Source organism: Gobius niger (assembly GCF_951799975.1).
Source record: "Gobius niger genome assembly, chromosome: 2".
NCBI lineage: Eukaryota > Metazoa > Chordata > Actinopteri > Gobiiformes > Gobiidae > Gobius > Gobius niger.
The window spans coordinates 32,827,139-32,848,152 of NC_136853.1; the positions used below are offsets into that span (position 1 = coordinate 32,827,139).

The following is a 21,014-nucleotide window of genomic DNA, read 5'->3' on the forward strand; positions in this document are numbered from 1 at the left end:
ACAGTCACAGTCACACTGGGCGAATTGTTGAAGCTACTTGAAAATGAACTGCATACCTTCATAATTTTTAGCATCTCCAATTGATTAAAGGGAAGAATTTTAAATTAGTGCAGGGAAATTCAATCGAGTCACAGGCTACAAAACACACCTTCTAATTGAGGTCCTTCTTATTCTTTGTAACCCTGGAAAAAACGTTTTATGATTTATGAATCTTAAAACAGGGTTTTCTGACTTGATCATTTATTTTCAGTCTGTATGACCTTTGTATGAACATGACTAACAGACTAATGCAATGACAAATGCAATTCTCAATAAAGAAACTGGATTGCGCTGTCCTTAGACTTGTGCTCTTGGCTTGCACAACAATTAGGTAATACTTAACTTAAAGGAAAAAATCAAATTAAGTCAATGCAACAACAACAAAAAACACACTGGAAAAATGGATTTCAGGATGATTGCATTTTGCTATAGTTATGTTATATTATTAACATTCTTTATAGCTACCATTGCATATTTTTGGGGTATTTTATTTTTTACATTGATATATTTTTAACTCTCAAAGTTAACATAAAAACTTCACAAGAGTTTTGAAGATTACTTAAACGGACAATTTAGATAGATTTTGTAAGAACGACCCACTTCCCCGCTTAAAGAGCTGTACTAACACCATTTCTTCTAATTTAGGAATTGACTGGCATAGACATTTTTCATTTTAATACTTTTTTATGGAAACAAACAAATAATAAATAAAACAATTCCGCCAAAACGGTGCATTTTCCCCATAAAAGCTTTTTTTCTTTTAAATTTTGAATGGATTTTTCTTATCGCTCTTCCTCAGAATAGTTACAGGAATGACGGTAACAGGAATGATAAAATTTGACCAATTTGCCAATTGCAGGCTAATACTAACTAGCACAGCAGCACAGGTTGTACCCACTGAAACAACATTTCTTGTAGATATTGATTAAATAAGTTAGAACAGGAACACACTTGGATTTACAAATTAAATATTGGTAATAGGAATGACGTGACAAATTTGACCCCTCTCTCCAAATGTCCACAAAACAGTTCATAGAGTAAAATATTGAAGAGAGAATTGGTTTAGATTGTGGGAAAGTCTCCTCTGAATATAACAACATCTTGATGATGATGTCATTGGACTGAACTATTAATATGTGGAGAGTTTTTGTAGTTTGGTAACAGGAATGACAAAAACTTAGGAACACACATAAAACTGCAAATATTTCATACAAACAAATTTTTTTTTAATACATAAAAAACGTAAAATAATGAGATCTCTTAGTGGACAATGTAATTAAGTGATTCTTTTGTAGTTCTAGTTACAATTTACACATTTTATACCTTATTAAAGATGAAAAATCACAGACGGGGACAGGCCAATAACTCATTTTTATGGAAATTAGATTTTTGGATTCTCTTTTTTAAAATAATAGTGTTGAAATTGTTTCAAAACTATTAAATATTACAAAAAAATATCTAAATAATGTTATGTAATAGTCTTTCAATAATTGCTGGGTTGCAGGTTCTAGAATGTGATGATGTCATCGGACCCAGCGGGAGCCAGTTTTTACCTATTAACAGCATAACACTTTCACAAGTCATAGCTCAAAAGAAAATGTATGAATTACAAAAATGATCATTAATATCATTTACTGGGTCCATGATCTCTCTCTGTACAAGACAAAAAATGTCCTCAAAAACAAAATAATTTTTCCTCCATACAATAGTATTGGCCTTTAGAACGCTGCGATGTCACCTGCAACCCAGCAAAAGGCTATATGCAGTTTTACCATGTGACTTCTTCCTGGACAGTTAGCCAGACGCTGTACTTCCTGTCGCCAATCGTGAGGTCACTGTGCATACAGCCCATTGGTTGTCATTGCCATTTTGTGGCTGTTTTGGGACGCAAAAAGGCACCGTTTTGGCGGAATGACCCTTGTACCGATGTAACAGTTTTAACAAAGTTAGTGCAAGTCATGAATTTGAAGTTGATCGCTGTCCTGGCGAATGTGATAACTTCAAAAGGTCCAAGTAGCCTGAATAATGTCACCTAATTGGGTCACAATGACTCGGTATGGTGTGTGTACAGTGTTTGCCTCGTTGCAGTGGTTTCTGAAATCTCTAAATCATCGTCTCTCCGTTTCATCAAGAGCCTCTGCTGTATTGATGCTGCAGAGCTCTCTAAAACGTAGCGCTGGTCCTGAATGTACATCTGGCCACCAATGGAGTCCACAATCCCATACATGACTGCCAGGACGGTCAGCGCTGTGCCAATGAAATACAGCTTTAACACAGACACCAGCATGCCCCTGTGGGAGACAATACAGCAGATTCAAATAAACAACATAACACATTCAGGCTAAACCAGGGATTGTATTTTAAGGGGAAACTCATCCGGAAGAGAGTTCAAAATACTTAGGCTTAAAGGCACTATACCTTTTTTCTTTGAAGTTGTAGTAGCGGTAGTAGCAGCAGTAGCAGTAGCAGTAGTGCAACAATGTGTTTCGTCCTCCTTGAGTATACTATAAGATAATTGATTGGGGGGGGGGGGGGGGGGGGGGGGGGAAGCATTTGTATTAATATCATGAACTTGGAGGTTTATGGGAGAAATACAGTTTTTGTAAGAACTCTCCAAAACAAAAAAGAACAAATGTTTTTTCCTCTTAAGTATTTGATCGTTATTGGATTCACAAACCTGCGATATTATTTTCATGTCTTAAAGTTCTTTCTACTGGACAACATCACACTCATGTTTTTGAATATTGTCACCACTTTTTGGAAAAAATAATTGGACATTAGTTCTTATGTGCTGGAAGAGGAGACAATGAACAGTTATTGTTGTGGATTCCTTTAGTAATTCCTGAGATATAAGCCAAAAACCAATCTGCATTTTGTCAATAGGTAGCGTTCACGATTTAGAATGTGATGATGTCATAATGTCAGGTGGAGGGCAGGGCCAGTACAACTCTATGGGAGAAATGCAGTTTTTGGAAGAAATCTCCTAAACGATAATTGACAAATGTTTTTCCTCATCAGTATTTGATCGTGATTGGATTCACAAACCTGTGATATTATTTTTATGTCTGAAAGTCCTTTCTATTAGACAACATCACGCTCATGTTTTCACATATTGTCACCACTTTTTGATGTTTTTCGGAGAAAATAATTGGACATTAGTTCATATGTACCGACAGAGGAGATCTTGAACTTTCTGACTGTTTTTGTTTCATGTGGATTCCTCCAGTCATTACTGAGATATGAGCCCAAAAACAAAGACATAAAAATATGCATTTTGTCAGTTACTGCAGTTACCATAGTTACCGTCAGTTGACCTCCACCTGGCTCTTTAGAATGTTGTGATGTCACGTGAACGCTACCTATTACCGCAGTTACCATGGTTATCGCCGTGGAATTTTCAGTTTCCCTCCATCTCAATTTTAAACTATAGGCTCTTTAAAATGTTGTGATGTCACGTGAACGCAACTTATTAGGATGCTAGAAATCTGTAAGAAAAGTTAAGAATGAGTTTAGATCACAACTGTCATTTCCTCGCTACCACTTTCATTGTTTGTTACCAATAACTAGGTAGGCCTATAGGGCGTTTAAGCTACTACAAACATAACGTTCCCTCATATGTGTCGCTTTGTGAGCTTTCAACTAAACACATGCTAATCATTAGCATCCATACCTTGAACAGGCAACGATGTTCCGTCAAGTTGTGGCGAGTCGTTTCAGACGAATGCAGTTGTGTCGATACAGACCAAGGGAGACACCGTTTTCTTCTTCAAAGACGTACTTGACGTATTTTTAATAAATTCTTGAGCCGGAATGCATGAACTGCTAGCAACGAGGTGATGGTGACAGCTCCCTCCTCGGAACAGCTCGCGGGAGGGCGTCGATAGACGTCACCGTCACATGATGACGAGGGGATTGCCCAACTTCATCCTCAGGGCTCCTCAGTTTCCACACAGTTTATTACTCACTTAGAAACTAGATGGTGAGTAGCTAGTTTATAGCCCTTAGTGCGATCCTCCCCCTTCTGATGAACAGTTTAACGAAAATTAATCAACCTATCTTTTTTTTCTTTTTTAAGTGCAATCCAATAGCCTACATTATGTGAACATTGGTGGGAAACTATCCACTTAATACGCCTTTAAGCATCTACCGTACGTGGATTCTGTCCATTAAAAAAAAGACAAAAAAGAATCACAATATTAGCCTACTCTCCTCAGGGATGAAAAATCGTGTTGATACTGCGAGATCATTGTGGTAAATGGTAAATGGTAAATGGTCTCAACTTATATAGCGCTTTTCCACCTACATTAGGCACTCAAAGCGCTTTACAGCAAGGATCCACTCACCCATTCATACACCAATGTACGCAGACACTGTGGCTTTTTAATCTCGCAACATCTTATATGGGATACTTTGGAGTGGTTGGGACTTGTAGACATTGAAATCTCTTCACTGACTTAGGCCTACAGGAAGCCAGTGCAGAGACTTGAGAACAAGACTAGTATAGGGCCCTGTCCGAATTGCTGGGTTGCAGGTTCTAGAATGTGATGATGTCATCGGGCCCAGCGGGGGGCAGGAGCCCGTTTTTCCTATTAACAGCATTACACTTTCACAAGTCGTACCTCAAAAGAAAATATATGAATTAGAAAAATGATCATTAATATCAGTCACTGGCTCCATGATCTCTCTGTACAAGTCCAAAAATTTCCTCAAAGACAAAATAATTTTTCCTCCATACAATAGCATTGGCCTTTAGAATGCTGTGATGTCACCTGCAACCCAGCAATAGCCTACCCCCACTGCGCCCTACGCTCCTCTGAAGTGCGCACTTTGAAGTGCACGCAAGGGTTCGAGTGCGCAGGTTAAACGTGCAAAAATGGCAGTTAATAAAGTTGAAGGTAATTTCGTCCGGCCCTGTGAAAGAAAAGTAGTAGTTAATGAGTTGACGTTAACACACGTCAAAATAAATGTATATTGGATATTAGTATTAGCTCGCTGTATAATTTTTATTTACATTTTTTTTTAAGTTTTATGTTTTTATAGCTACATCCTATGTTTTGTTGAAGTGAAAAGTTGAAGTTGAATTTTATATGAATGATGCACCAGAAAGTAATGAAATTGTTCGCATAATGTCCGTATACCGGTGCGTAAATCATCGTAATGCTTCATCAGATATTTATGTTTCTTTCCAAGTAACAGCAAACCTTGATTGTATTTACACATACAGCATACGGCGAAGTGTGGATCAGGGGCGCAAAGGGTGCAGGGGGAAAGACCCCTCTGGAGGATTGGGACGCCCTACACTCTCACACCCATCATCAGGAACGTGCAAAGGAGGGGTGCGAGGGTGGAAGTGCGAGTATAGAGCTCAACAGTCCCACCAACTCCCAGTCACGTGTCGGGGTCCAACATAAAAAAAAAAAAACATGTATTGTTAGCACTGACTTTTAGAAAAAGTCAACTATTAAGAGTTTAACATCACAGCGCTGGCTAAAGCTATGTGCTAACTCATGAAACATACAACTCATGAAACATACAAGGCAAAATTGAAGATTTGTCTAAAACGTTATAAACAGCAAAATTATAAAAGTAATTTTGTCGTATTTTCAAGTATCGTTTCTTTCTTTCTTGTAAAATACCTGTGCAAGTGTTGGTAATTTGCACATAGCTGATTAGCCGGCGTCGTGTCATTAAACTCTTAATAACTGACTTTTTCGAAAAGTATTCTTTAAAAGATTTCACAAAAATAAGCGCACCCCTAACATTTCTACAAATCTTTTAATTTGCTTCGAGTAGTCTGTGTACAGCTTTTGCAATAGTGTGATTTTAATGTCCCATCAAAATATCTTAATACACAGCCATTAATGTAAAAAGTAGCGGTTTTTGGTACCACTCGTTTATTTCGGTGCCACCCTTCAATGCAAAAGTGTCAAAGTGTTAAGGTTAAAGGAGCTATCCTTGATTTTTTAATATTCTGTTATTGGAAGAAAATTTGCTTTGTCCTTAAGTATATGGTAAAAGCAGACATTTATCCATAAACACTGGTTTTAAAGCCTTTTAACATTTTGGATTTCCTTCCACAAGCTTCTCACAATAGTTGGCAGGAGTCTTGGTCCATTCCTCCAAACAGAACTGGTGTAACTGAAACAAATTTGTAGGCCGTGCACATGCCTTTTCAGCTCTGCCCATACATTTTCAACTGACTGAGATCTGGAATTTGTGATAACCGCTTCAAAACATTGACTTTGTTCTCCACAAGCCACTTTGTAACCAGTTTGTCAGTATGCTTTGAGTCACTGACCATTTGGAAAACCCATCTGCGCCCAAGCTTTAACTTCCTGGCTGATGAGATGCTGCTCCAATATTTCCACATAGTGTTCTTTCTTCATGATGTCTCTCATCTATTTTGAGAAGTGCACCAGTCCCTCCCGCAGCAAAAACAACCCCACAGCATGATGCTGCCACCCCCGTATTTCACAGTTGGCATGGTGTTATTAATCTTGCAGGATTCCCCCTTTTTCCTCCAAATGTAACGATGGTCATTGTGGCCAAACAATAAAAAAAAAATCTGACCACAGGATATGTCTCTAAAAATTACTGGCAGAGTTCCCTCTCAGCCATTGTTGGTACAGGACTTGTTTCACTCTGGATAATCTTCACCAGGTCTTTTGCATTTGTTCTTGGGTTGATATTCACATTTCATGATGACTGGACATTTCCATCTTTTTTATACTTGCGTATAATTGTTTGAACCAATGAACGTGGCACCTTGGCACGCTGACATTGCACCCAAGGATGAACCAGACTTCCAAAGACATGACATCGTCATCTGGGTTTTCCCGAGTTGTTTAAAGTTTTAGTAATCTCAGTGTGTGTAAACTTATGACTTGTAGAAAGTAACGAAAAAAAAAGTTAAAAAAAAAAGTCTTTGAGCAGTGAAGTCACCAGTATGCCCTGGTAGTGCAGTGAAATTCACTCTTTAAAATAAGTACATATATATACAATTATACATGTAATAAACCTGGAATTGTGCATAGACATATTAGCCCATAGTTTCAGACAGACATTCCAAGACAAAAATAATAAACTGTGCATACTGAATACTGAAACACAATTTTTAGGGTTTATGGAAAGCATATACGAGCGATCACGATGTCATCACATCTGGGGGCCGTGGTAGGCATTTTGTTTTAAACAAATGATAAGAATCCTATAATCGGCAAAAAACAATGTTCATAAACAGGGCATTGCTTCTATTGCGCTGTAACAGATCTATACAACCGTGTTAGAGGTGTGGATGCACCAGCTGTTGCCTACCATTCAACAAAACATCCGGCAAAAATTGCTCCATTTTCAGGTGGGAGGGGTGAACTCCTTTTAAAGTTTGAAACGATTGGATCTAATTTTCACTAGCTTTTGTGAGTGAAGCAGCTATCATAACTCTTGGGGGCAGCCTTGCACTTTCTCAATTTCAATTTCCAGATATTTGGGAGCCGAGCCAGAACGGACTGAAGAGTTTCCTTTACTTTTCAATCCACTGCCACTGCCGAACTACAACCAGCACCTACAACGCCCACCTCCCCCGCTCGCTGAATGGTAGGTTGAAATTCAACCGATGTAATGCAGCCAATGAGATCAGACCCAGACGTATCATGTAGGGAAATGATAATTGACCGGATGTACTTACTTTTGTGAGACACTGTCAGTGAAGGGTGTTGTATTGATATGTGATAGTGAATTTGGAAAATCACCTTTTAATAAAACAAAATTGAGCAAGTATGTGATTCACCTAAATGCACTGTGGCAAGACAACAAAGGGTCCATATTACAGGTTTCTCACTAGATGGCAGTCCTTTACGGTTCTCTATTCAAGCAGTCTGTCCAGGTCAGAGTCTGCAATAAGAAGATATGAAGACCTTATTGGCCTCCTGAAAATTAAACAATATAATTAAAACAATGATTGATGTGGTTGAACATAGAATATGCTTGTTGAAACCCATAGTTTGTTTGTTCTCATTCCTCAGTTTTCTCATTTTTTACATCCCCATGAAAGAATTAGGGAAAATTCTGTTTCAATATTATAATTGGCAAGTTAACCAAAACTATGAGATATGGAGGCTTGGAAGCACACACATCATGTGTTATTGCTATATCAAACTGAAATGTATGAAAGGAAAGCTGACCTCTTGCACTCTGACGTCTTATGACTCTGATTTGTCAGCCTGTAATTAAATGCTTGGGCCGTGCACATGATGTTCATTAAGATAAGTGAGTGAATTTGAGAGAGGAGCATGCTCAACCTGACAACACAGCATGTGAGAGGGATCTTTCCGCTTGTGACAAGACGTGAAGGCTTCAATTAAAAAAATTATTTGGTTGATCACGAGGAAACAGCCAGCACTACTTTAGCCTTTACATTATCCACACAATGTTGCATCTCAAAACAATACATTGCGGGACAAACAAGGTTTCAGCCTTAAAATAATCTCTCAAGTTTATAGGTTCTTGTTAACATGCATTGAGATGAGTGGGAAGTTAGAGGGCACTCAATGGCTGTAAGAAGATTTTCCATCTTAACATCGAGCAGGCAGTCACCTGGATTCGATCCCTTAGAACTGAGAGAAGATTGTGGGGGAGCATGGGTAGCCCCCACAAAGCTGACCAAAAGCTGCACACATAGTAACGCTGTATGATATACATAGTAAGGATGTGTATTGTTTACCTTTTTAAATATTGTAAATGTGTTTTGTGAAATGTGTCTAAAAGCCTTTTACGGACGGACAACTGTTCCAAATTAGCAGTTTTGCTATAACACTAATAACAATGTGATTTGTCCAATGCTATTGGAAAAAAATGAAATAATATAATGTAAGTAATAGTTAGTAATGAAGAAGAAGAAGAAGAAGAAGAAGAAGAAGAAGAAGAAGAAGAAGAAGAAGAAGAAGAAGAAGAAGAAGAAGAAGAAGAAGAAGAAGAAGAAGAAGAAGAAGAATTTAAAGCCTTGTAAGCCTTGTGTAAGTGATGTTTTCAGTTTTCTTGTGCATCAGTTTTTATTTCACAAATGACCGTACAAAGTGTCTACAGGCTGTGTTAGGTACTTGTTCTATTTATGCAATTGAACTCTTTCATAATTCTGAAATCCTTTTGTAAAAGTACTGCACATTGCCTCTGGTAGAAAGCTAGATTAACCCATAGACTGGACAGAGAGCTTTATGGAGCACTCTTGCTATTCAGCTGTAGAGAAATGCTTAGGGCCATTGTTGCTTTATGAAATATAAGCGCAGTGCTCTTTCCTTGTCATTACTCAGTGGATCTCCTCCATTTGGAAACAAGGTCTCCACCGCCTCTTATCCCTCTCTGGCAGCATTTCCACGACAACACCCTCTCAGCAGGAGAATCTCCAAGGTGACGCCCTCTGATGACACGCCTAGAGGTGGCCTGTGCCTCTTTTAAGACAGGTGAAATCCAGGGAAGAGAGGAACCGTGGAGGCTGGCACTCTTCTGTTTTTCTTTCTGCGCAGCCCACATGCACTGCCATAGAAGTTGTTTGGGATTAGCAAAGACCTTGAACCTTTAAAATATTTTGTTTGGGCTTGTTTAGACTATGTTTTGCATTGTTTAAAACCAAACTTCTCAGCCAGTGGTGCCAGGTTTTTCATTAACTGGTTTTTGAAAAAGAAAGGCCACAGGAGGAAGAAAAGTGGTGAGGCTGTTGGAACTGGGGACCTTAATGATGGAAGGACAAGGACATGAGTGGTCCGGGGCAGAAGGAGCGAGAGCCATGGACTACAGAAGAATTGTAGGTGACACTCAGCCTCCACGGCACACTGTATTATCTTTACAAGAGCATTTTCCTCAGCAAACTCTACATGGACATGGACATGAACATGAAAGTGCTGCACGTCGATACAGTGCCAATCGCATACATGCTGGTTTAGGCCCAGAGAGGTAAGTGATTCAAAGGGCTATGCATACTGAATGTTAAGGTTTATTATTTCAAAGCTGAATAACGTTAATGCCTTAGACTAAATCGCACCATCTGTAACTTCCACAGGCTGCAAATGTAAATGAATTACTTGTGTGGGATCAGCTTACATGTCCACTCGCATGCATTGAGGTCACTATGCAAATATCCCTGGTAAAATGCTTCGCTTTCAACAGGAGGATACACACTAAACTCTATAAGATAAATGTTTATTTTCACTGTTTTTCACGCTTGTCCATACATTTGTTGCATCAATAAATGTTGGAGCAAGCAGATGTTTAGGCTTCTGTGGTGAATAATTTCAGGGATTGACCTAAAATCTGGACTGGCCCGTGTTTACTGGTATTGCACAGCAGAGACTTGGCATGTCAATTTTACTTTAAATAGATGCATTGATTTGCCATTCAATGCACAGTGTTTAAAGTTCTATATAGAAGGAAAAAACAAAACAAAAAACAATTGATTAGATAAGATAATCCTTTATTGATCTCACAATGGAGATATTCACTTGTTAAATCAGCTCTCAGGAAACACTCAGGTGGCACATAAAAGAAGGAAGTGTGCAATCAATTAAAGAGGGGGTATTATGCTTTTTTCAATCACATAGCACCAGTCTATATCACACTGCAATGATGACGAAACCTTCTGTTGGTCTGTAAATGCAGTAAATTAGAATAACTGTATAAAATTATTATAACTTGTATAAAATTGCTCTCTCAAAATGGCTGTAGTGATTGTCTTGAAATAGGCCTCTGTCTCTTTAAGAACCTCTGACCGTGACAGTGATTGGTTACTCGGCTGGTGACGAAAGCTCGGAGGCGTCTCCAGGAGGTGGGGGCGTTCCTAGGAGGACTCAGGCAAACCTATCCCTAAAATGGCTGCCATCAGAGTTTTTACAGATTACTCAAAAATATGTGAATGTGCCAAGGCAACACTTCGGGCATGTTTTTAATGAGGGAATGATATAATAACATGATGTAAAGCTTGAAAAAGTCGATTTTGCATAATACCCCCCCTTTAAAGAGTAAATAAAAGTATCTTACGGACAATGTATGCAAGTAATAATGCAAGTTAGAGCACAGCAGACTATAAAAAATGTCAGCTGTGCGAATTCTTTGTCTTTGTGCAGGTAGAGTGGCATTGATACAGAGATTACAATATTATACATTATAGACCTATTTAAATAGGTACGGAAAGGGTGGTGTCATGTGCATATACACGCATACACACGCCTAACCCTGGCCTAAGCATTAGGTCAAACACGCCTCTTGTGGAAAGGATGTGACGTTGCAGCTGGCGGTACATAACAGCAGCACGCACAGCCTGCTCACAGCAAGAAACAATCATCTCCCATTTAACATTGGATACCTGCACTTTTGACAAGCTGCAGCCACAAGCGATAAGGTTATACCTGTGCATTTCTAAGGTAACTATAAACCCTCGCACGTCGCTTTTATCATTTTTTTTTCTTGTTTTCTTTTTCTTTTTTTTAATTCTGGGTCTCGTCTAGTCAACGTGGGCATCAGCAGCTCTGGGAGGAAGGTAGCAATAATCGCAATCATTTAGAAAGGGATTGTTATTGTGATCGGAAGGCTTGACTTTACAGAGTACATGGCATTAGACGGCTTCAAACAGCCAGCCTGTCTCAGAGGAAAGCGTGTCTCATTGCTGCGGTTTGTGCCATCTTTTCACAGCGATGTTGCTGCTAATGCTAAATGCTAGCGGCTTGTTGCACATGTCTTCTTCTAGATAAACGCAGGAAATCAGGAGTCTTCAGTATTTTCACCCCTTTTTCTACTGTGTGTGGACCATATGCGTAATACAATTTTTCATGGAGATAATACGTTGTGCAGCTGTTTGCAGATGAATAAATAATTATATCAATCTTTACATACAGATTTTTACAGAGCTTGCATGACGAATTGATACAAACACTCTAGACGTTTATTGTTCTGAGAATAAATGTTGAAGTGTGGGTTTTTGTCGGAGGTGTTTACTTATCTCGTCCAGCTCTGAAGACCGACCGAAAACAGATTTAACGCAGCTCACTTCACAGCCACACAGCTGTGGTACAACTGACGCGCAGAAGGCGATCAAAGAAGCTAAGCTGATGTCATATATGGTTATTCTGAGGCATTCTAATACAATTGGTGTTTTATGTTAGTAGGTCACTCGGCCACGTTTATCTTTTCGAGACAGCCATGCTCTGACAGCCGTCATGATGGCACACGCGGGCACGCGCGCGCACAGCAGCACACTGAACACTGCACAACTGCATCACAGGTCGATTTTGTGTAAAACTCTGCAGTGTTTTCATTATGCTGTCTGGAGGACATGACGGGCGTTTCTATGGTTGAAGCCACAGGTCTATAAAAACTTAAGATGGGAAATCCAAACGTGGCAGCCATCTTGTGATTGTCTGATTAGCATCATTTTGCTTAAAAAAAATAAATGAAACAAGATAAGCAGTGTCCATTCAACACTGGAAAGCACATTTCCAATTATTCACGAAAGTACATGAGTAGAATGGACAATCAGAATATAAGTACCAAAAAAGTCAGTCAGTCACAAAAGTCTTTCTGAGTTGTTAATGATTTTGAGCAGTGGGTGTGTAGAACTGTTGTTTAAAATGACTACTTTCTATCAACAGCATGGCTGATTACTTAATAAGTGGAGGAACAGGATATGTCCCTGAAGATGGGCTTTCAGCACAGCAGCTCTTCTCTATTGGAGATGGCCTCACCTACAAGTAAGTTCATACCTATACAAGTTGGACTTTTGTTTAACTTTTATTTAATGTTTTAAATTTTGTTTGAACAAAATGATTACATTAAATCAGTGGTAATCCTTTATAATGAATATACATGAACATTGGTGAGTGCAATTACACACAAGTGCATTATAATAGCCAACACATTTTGAACCAGCAGATCTGACCAACAGTGTGTTGTCTCCGATGGTCAAACGGCTGAAGAGCTATGCTCTAAAGGAGATGGGTTGACTTTCAAGTGAGTAAAACGGCTGTCAGCAGAAAAATGCAAAACACATGATTATCCTTTCTAAATGAGTTAATAATGGGAAAGCAAAGTCCCTTTGAATGTTTATTACATTAACAAAAAGTTGTATCTAAATTAATTTTGATAAGAAATGTTGCATGATAAACAGGTTCCCTTGATCATGGGCTCGGGTATGAGATATGTGTCAGGTTGCACAACTGCAGCCAAAGCTGAGCAGCACACTACACAATTTTGCTGTAATTTTCAGTCGTGGTGAGTCTTCCCGAGTCGTGACGAGTCGAAGGCAGTCTCCGAGAATCGTGTCTCGTAGTGTGCGAGGATTCACGACTAGACACGCGTCGGAATCGTGTGACGTGGGTGGCAGAAAGTCGCGACTTAGGTTGCAGGAAATTAAACAAGTTTGTGCGTCCAAAATCGAGCTTCAAAATCAGAGGAAGCGTGGGTGATTTTATTTTACCATCCCAGAAATAGACTGGAATGAATTACATACAGAAAAACATCATAGCTACCTCCCTTTTTAAGTCCTGCCCCATGCAGATCACGGCAAACAGCACAACCGTACATGACCAAAAGTTCACATGAACCACCGTTTCCAGCTGCATTTCAACTGCAGACCGAGTTTAGCGGCCCTTACTGTGTTTAGAGTCGGACAATTCAGCTTGTCACTTCTCTCCGTTGGCTTCTTTCCCCTGTTTCCTCCGTTTTGGGGGTTTATGACTGTCCACCTCTTTTTCTTATTATATCCGTTTGAAATGCGTCCCGTTTGTTTGTGCCACCAAATTTTATTTCCATTTGACAGAACTATGAACAAGTTCAGGAAGACTCGTACCTGCAGCACTGAACTGTGTTGTGCCGACAGTGATCACATGACACTGACCAATGGAGACATGCACGTGTTTCTCACAAACAGAAGCCTATCTTTGCTGATTTGTGCTCTGTTTTTCTCCTCCAAAGAGAGAAATGAAGCAAAAGAGAGGACAGAGATGCACCGCTGTATAATACAGCAGCATCAGCTGCAACTGACTCGTCATGTAGTGTAGTGTGCTCTTACCAGTCTGTGAACCAGCAGTCATTCTATAATCGCGTCCAGTCGTGCTGTGTGGACCCCCCAATGTTCTTCACTAAATCTTTTAAGTTTGAAAAAAATCATGTAGTCTGTGCTCAGCTTTACCACATCTCAACTGACTTGTTTTCATTTTTCTGCCCTTACATTATTGCTCAGCTGCTTTGGTTTATTGAAAACAACAAAAAACTACCACCGCTACTAATTGTATTGTGACTTATCCGTATGAGTTTTGTACTAATTTTTACTAATCTAAAGCAGTGAATATTTTTTTTAATCTACACCTAGTGTCTAAGAAAACCTGTCTACGCAAATGGTGAGATAATGTACCATCTTTTGTCTCCAATCTCTTTGATTTAGGAAGGGTGCAAAGATTCATCTTGATCCAAATCTTTAGGACAAATCATTGCTCCATCTAATAGTTGCTAAATAGTCATGTGCAGAAGTAAAACTTCAGCACATGACTATTGTCACCTGACTATTCATGTCAGGTGACTAGACAGTCGATTTAATGGGATTCTCAGTTTGGTATCTGGCTTTCTTTAAATTAGAAAAAGCAAGATGGGCGAGTCGTTTAGGGTCTGAGACATTCTAAAAATAAGAAATAATCTGACTGTCTCGGTGTTAGTCTTTCACTATTCACAGTATGACACACTTTGTTTTATCATATTTTCTATAAAGCTATTGAATCCTGCTACAAATTTAAAACCAGTTTCAAGTTAAGGCAAGCTGAATTAATTACAATGGGCTGGACTTTTAGGCTAGAACCCCATTTCTGGCAAGTACTGGCAAGTATTCATCTTGTTTAACCTGTTTAAACACTGATCTAATTTGAAGCCAAGTGTGTCACATAGCTGTGCATACACCAATTATTCAGAATCGCAGCATCTCTGCAAGTACTTGCCTACATTTAACAGTCCAATATGAACCTTAAAACATTTTTCACCCAGCACACAGGTTTACAGCAGTGCTAATCTTAGAGCAGTAGGAGTTGTCCGTTTGCTACAGCTGAGGTTTGTGGTTGTTGTTAAACGCTAGCAGATGTTTACTGGCCCTTTTGTAAGTCACAATATGATGTCTGTGGGCATTTGGACTGTAAAAAGAAACTCCTACATTTTCTTCTTCAGTGAATCATTTTACATCTTCACATTTTACCACTTTACCTTGCCTTGTACTAGACACAATTGTCCATACATTCTATTTGTAAGTTCCCTATTGTGTCTGTTTTTCCTCTGTCGCCAGGCTTTCTTCAAACCCTGTTGAAAACCTCAAATATACACAGAATTCCTGCATTTCACACATTTCCTCACCTTGCTTCTTCATATTTGTATAAACCTTTGAGTTGTTTTTTGTGCATGAGAGTTTATTTATTAAATCAATTCTATTAATTCTTAACCTTGTAATATTACGACGAAGCATACCATGTTGTAAACATTATTCTAAATTACAAATGTTATTGACTTTCACTCGTAGCTCTATGAATGCTTGCACCCTTCTTACCATTATATGCTACTATATTAGCTACTGATTGCTATATTTTGTTTTTCAGTGACTTCCTGATTTTACCCGGCTTTATTGACTTTACCTCAGACGAAGTGGTGAGTAAACACTGAAACACTTTTGGTAGTCTAGTCTGCAACAGTTTCCCTCTTACTCAGCTATTTTTGTTTTGAATTCCATATTTGGTTTTAATTGGCACTCCCCATGTTTGGAGCTATTTTTACTGCTTTGTGGTCACCGGCTGACGACTTTCTTACCCAAATGTTGACGTCTGTGTCTGGTTCCTCTTTCTTTCCAGAAAGATCACTTGAGTTATGAGGTTGACGCCTTCTCTTAGGTGCATTCATATTTTTGGCCGCTTGTAGAGTCCCAAGATTGGGCGTATTGCTCTTTAGATTCCTGTGTGACTGTCAATTGATACCTGACGTTTTGGCCTTTGTGAGGTGTATTCCAACGTTGGCTTCACTCAACCTTTTATTGTAGTGATGTAGTGATTATTATTCGTTCATGTGGTCTCCCCACAGACAACCTCTACCATGTTGGGTAGTTCAGCCACAAAGAATGATGTAGTTGCAAATAGTATGGAGTTGTAATGTTTAAGTGCTTTCCAAGCTCCCAGTTGAATTTGGCAGGTGAGTGTTGAGCACACCCTAAATTGGCATGTGTCACCGGGGGACTACTCCTGGCTTTCACAGCAAGCTGCTGAGCAAATCGCTATAGTTTATGTCTGTCTTGGATAACGAGAACAGGTTTCACACTCCTAAAACTAATTAGTGGGGTTCCCATGGGCCAAGAATGTAATTATTTTCACTGCACAGAATGTTGTTGTGAGAACTGTCAGAGATTGCAGATTGTGTATGTGTATATGCATATATATATATATATGTGTGTGTGTGTGTGTGTGTGTGTGTGTGTGTGTGTGTGTGTGTATATAATAATCAAGTCAGTTAATGATTCCCTTTCAACAGGGAATGATGTAAACTGATACAATATCAAAATGACTTTTCTATGGTTAGGTCTGCCTCTAGTGGATGGTAGAATCATAATGTGTATATATACAATTATTTTCTCCTTTCAGGATTTAACATCAGCACTGACAAAGAAAATCACTTTAAAGACTCCTCTCATCTCTTCACCCATGGACACAGTCACTGAGTCAGCTATGGCTATTGCTATGGCCGTAAGTGACTAAATCTCTCACCCAACTCTTAAAATATTGAAAAAAGTGACTGAACTATCTTCCCTTTTCCCTTAAAGTTAATGGGTGGTATTGGCATCATTCATCACAACTGTACTCCAGAATTTCAAGCTAATGAAGTTCGAAAAGTAAAGGTATGTTCTGGTCAAAAGCCATCTTTTCTACTGTTCATCAAGATAAGTTACAATATTTTCTTCTTTTCTGTCTTTTGATTTCAGAGGTTTGAGCAGGGCTTCATAACAGATCCGGTCGTGATGAGCCCAAAGCACACTGTCGGGGATGTGTTTGAGGCCAAAGTCCGACATGGTTTCTCTGGCATCCCAGTCACAGAGACGGGCAAAATGGGTAGCAAACTGGTGGGAATTGTCACCTCACGAGACATTGACTTCCTCACTGAGAAAGACCATGGCAGACCTTTGGAGGAGGTGTGTGTAAAGACACTTTAATTCTATGTATACTTTAATCTGTTTTAGTCTTTTTTGTTTCTGTGTATTATTTTATACTCATTTAGTGGTGGAGCTAATTTGTGTTGTTTTGGCTTTATTGTTTTTATGATGTGTGCAGCACTTTGGAAACGTTTTGTTGTTATAATGTGCTACATAAATAGACTGGATCATACTATCTTGACTGTTGAACATTTTTATCTGTAGGTCATGACTAAGAGGGAGGAATTGGTGGTTGCTCCAGCAGGTGTAACGCTCAAAGAAGCCAACGATATATTGCAACGCAGCAAAAAAGGTACTTTTTAAATAATCAAAAGCACAATACAGTTTATTGCATAGATTGTTTTTTTCTGCTTTTGATGCATGAAACCTTTTATGTTTACAGGAAAGCTCCCAATTGTAAACGACAATGATGAACTGGTTGCCATTATTGCAAGAACTGATCTGAAAAAGAACAGGGACTACCCGCTTGCCTCCAAAGATTCTCGCAAACAGCTGCTATGTGGCGCTGCCATCGGTACAAGGGAGGATGACAAATATAGACTGGATCTGCTTGTGCAAGCTGGAGTTGATGTTGTTGTTCTGGTAAGTTACATTTGGTGAACTAATGTATAAAAATACATTTATTGTTTTGTTATACTATCTATGTTTTTGGTTTGTTTCAAGGATTCATCACAAGGCAACTCGGTCTATCAGATCAGTATGATCAGTTATATTAAACAGAAGTATGCAGAACTGCAAGTCGTTGGTGGAAATGGTGAGTTTTTTACATTCTATTTATAATGTCTTCCGGCAAATTGTTTATAAACTCATTTATTTGCTTTGGTGTAATGAGAGAAATGCAGATTTTGTTTTACAAAACTCAACCTTAATCTATTCTTGTCACTCAGTGGTAACAGCTGCCCAGGCCAAGAATCTGATTGATGCTGGTGTAGATGCTCTGAGAGTTGGCATGGGCTGTGGCTCAATCTGCATCACACAGGAAGGTACAAATATTAACATGTACATTTTGTAATATTTAAATCAGTCTATACAGGATTACGTGATGTTGCGATCGCAACTATTAACGCAAACTCTGCGAAATCAGTGCAGCATTGCAACATTACCAAATGCTCACAACTTTCCTGCTACAACTGCAATAAGCCATAATTTCCTTAACAACTATTCCTTAACTTTGCAACTTAAGTGAATTTCTGTTCAGTTACATTTTGTTATATTTGTTATATTGTGCATAGGTAGTGTTCAGGTTCAAGTCATATATTTACAACCATTATTTTGTGAGATCGACTAGGTCACACTTGCACAGAACAGAGGAATGGTTTCAGCAGAAGATCACGCAGTTGTAGGCGTTTTGTCTTTAATTTGTTGCCATCTTTCCCTGTCCTGCAGTCATGGCATGCGGGAGGCCCCAGGGAACATCGGTGTACAAGGTAGCAGAGTACGCCAGACGCTTTGGTGTGCCAGTCATCGCAGATGGTGGCATTCAAACAGTCGGACATGTGATAAAGGCGCTATCCTTGGGAGCATCAACTGGTAAGATGACCTTTAATTAGAAATTGCTTATATGTGAAATCATTAAACGTAATCAAATGACCATGACTAAAAATACAACTTTTTTTTTTTAAAGTGATGATGGGGTCATTGCTAGCTGCCACCACGGAGGCCCCAGGAGAGTATTTCTTTTCTGATGGTGTGCGGCTAAAAAAGTATCGTGGTATGGGCTCCCTGGATGCAATGGAGAAGAATGCAAGCAGCCAGAAACGCTATTTTAGGTATGTGAGGTGTTGTAGATTTTTACTATTGGTGTCTATTTATTTAAAGGGATATTGCAGGATTTTTGACATAGGGCCTCATTTCCTAGTTATCCAGAGTGTTGTTGATTTCTTGAGATATTTTTTTTGTAATTCATGCAGTTCTTATATTTGAAGAGTTTAATGGCGCTTGGCTAGTGCTAGGCTAGCGCATGTCTACGGTATCAGCTAGCCTGCATTAAAAACTGTCTGACCCACTCCACAGTGCACCTGAGGCAAATCATTTTGTGACGCCAGACTAGCGATATAAATGTCTGTGTTGATAGAATAATTTTAACCCTTTTGCATTTACAATAACTTATATTTGAGCAGCATCAGCTTCGTGGTTGTATGCTATGCTATCGACACAGACGCTGATAACGTAGACATGTGCTAGCCTAGCATTAGCCTAGCGCCACTAAACTCTTCAAATATGAATTAAAACAACAATATCTCCAGAAATAAACAACACTCAGGGCCTCATTTCCTAGTTATCCAATGTCAAAAATCCTGAAATGTCCCTTTAATTTCTAAATTTAACAACATCTTATGTTTCTCTGCAGTGAGGGAGACAAAGTAAAAGTGGCCCAGGGTGTTTCTGGTTCAGTTCAGGACAAGGGGTCTATCCACAAGTTTGTCCCTTACCTAATTGCTGGTATCCAGCATGGCTGCCAGGACATTGGAGCAAAAAGCCTCTCTGTTCTCCGGTAAGGATGTGGTTATTGAGTGTAAATATGCAATTGGTGTGGTATGTTTGCTTTGTCTTTAAATTCACAAAATCGTTCCAGGTCAATGATGTACTCTGGAGAACTTAAGTTTGAAAAGCGAACCATGTCTGCACAAGTAGAGGGCGGCATCCATGGTTTACATTCGTAAGTAGAGAAATACATTTCATTTCATCTAGAAATGTCTTGTCCAAGTATAATTGTAATTTCCCTTTATTTCTCTCCAACAGCTTTGAGAAACGACTTTATTGAATAAGATGGAGTAGAGACCAAAAGTCCTGTACTCGGCACCTATTGCTCAAGTCTTGGCCCCCAAACTTTACATCCCAACACTGTCTCCAGCTGCTTTGACATAAGAAGGCATCATCTAGAAGTGAAAACCTTAGACTGAACGTCCAGTGTTTTCACTCAAGTGGTGCATCAGGGTCCTCATTAGAACAGAAACATGTGTCTTGAGTATGCAGCTATTTCCATTATGTAGAGATTGATTGAAGAGGGTGAATGTGAATGTATAGTATACACAATTTTAGATGTCCCCTCTCTTTATTTAATTATTATTTTTTGCCTTTTTTGGTCAACAACCATGAGCCTTTTATAGAATCCGTGCAAACAATCAATATTCCTAAGAAACTGTTACAAAAGCTTCAACTACTTTTTCCGTTTTGCAAATTGTGTTTTTCCAGAGGTACTTGTAGGTCTTACCATTCACTTTGTTTACGTATTGTTTACTTCTTATTAATCAATGGTTTTGTACAGCCCAATATTTCAATGGGAGTTGCCTCACATTAAAGCAATGAAACAAAACAAGGCAAACGTAATGTCCAAATAAGCGTCTGCAGCAGGTGGTGATGGGCTGCGTGGTGTCCCCTGTCCGTTAGACTCACCGACATGGCGGGGAAAAACTCAAACCTAGTGGGAGAAAGAAAGCAACCTCATGGAGAACCACAGAAGGAGAGATCCATTCTCATGGACTGACAGGCTATTAGTGACCCCGAGCTGAGCCCCTCCGCAGAACGTCCAGTCCTTGTTGGAGCTTCAGTTCTGTCTAGTCCCTGTAGGTGGGGTTCCTCCGTTCCACTGTGGACAGGGCTGAAGACCATGAGGCCAACTGATTGTGCATCCTGAGGTACAAGATACTGGCATGGCCTTTTTTTAATTTTTTATTTTTAAATCCACCCAATACTATTCTACTAGTGGAGTCGTGATGAACTTCAGTAATTTGAGTCAATTGCATATCCCATCTTAGACCTGTATGTT

The 21,014-nt window shown here is 39.2% G+C and overlaps 1 protein-coding gene across 4 annotated transcripts; it reads left to right on the plus strand.

Annotated features, from left to right (window-relative positions):
* The first annotated feature begins 11,312 nt into the window (after nt 1-11,312).
* Nucleotides 11,313-20,612, plus strand: impdh1b (IMP (inosine 5'-monophosphate) dehydrogenase 1b). 4 transcript variants are annotated; one of them, XM_079582776.1, is made up of 16 exons: nt 11,313-11,447; nt 12,672-12,770; nt 12,949-13,029; nt 15,651-15,699; nt 16,680-16,781; nt 16,859-16,933; nt 17,018-17,224; nt 17,450-17,537; nt 17,628-17,827; nt 17,909-17,999; nt 18,133-18,228; nt 18,632-18,775; nt 18,870-19,014; nt 19,596-19,739; nt 19,821-19,904; nt 19,988-20,612. In XM_079582776.1, exons 2-16 carry the CDS (start codon nt 12,673-12,675, stop codon nt 20,007-20,009), a joined length of 1,626 nt encoding a protein of 541 aa, XP_079438902.1. In that variant the 5' UTR covers nt 11,313-11,447; nt 12,672; the 3' UTR covers nt 20,010-20,612. The 4 variants fall into 4 exon arrangements, with proteins under 4 accessions (XP_079438902.1, XP_079438903.1, XP_079438904.1 ...); XM_079582777.1 differs by having other exon boundaries at nt 12,952-13,029; XM_079582778.1 differs by lacking the exon at nt 12,949-13,029.
* Nucleotides 20,613-21,014: the final 402 nt, after the last annotated feature.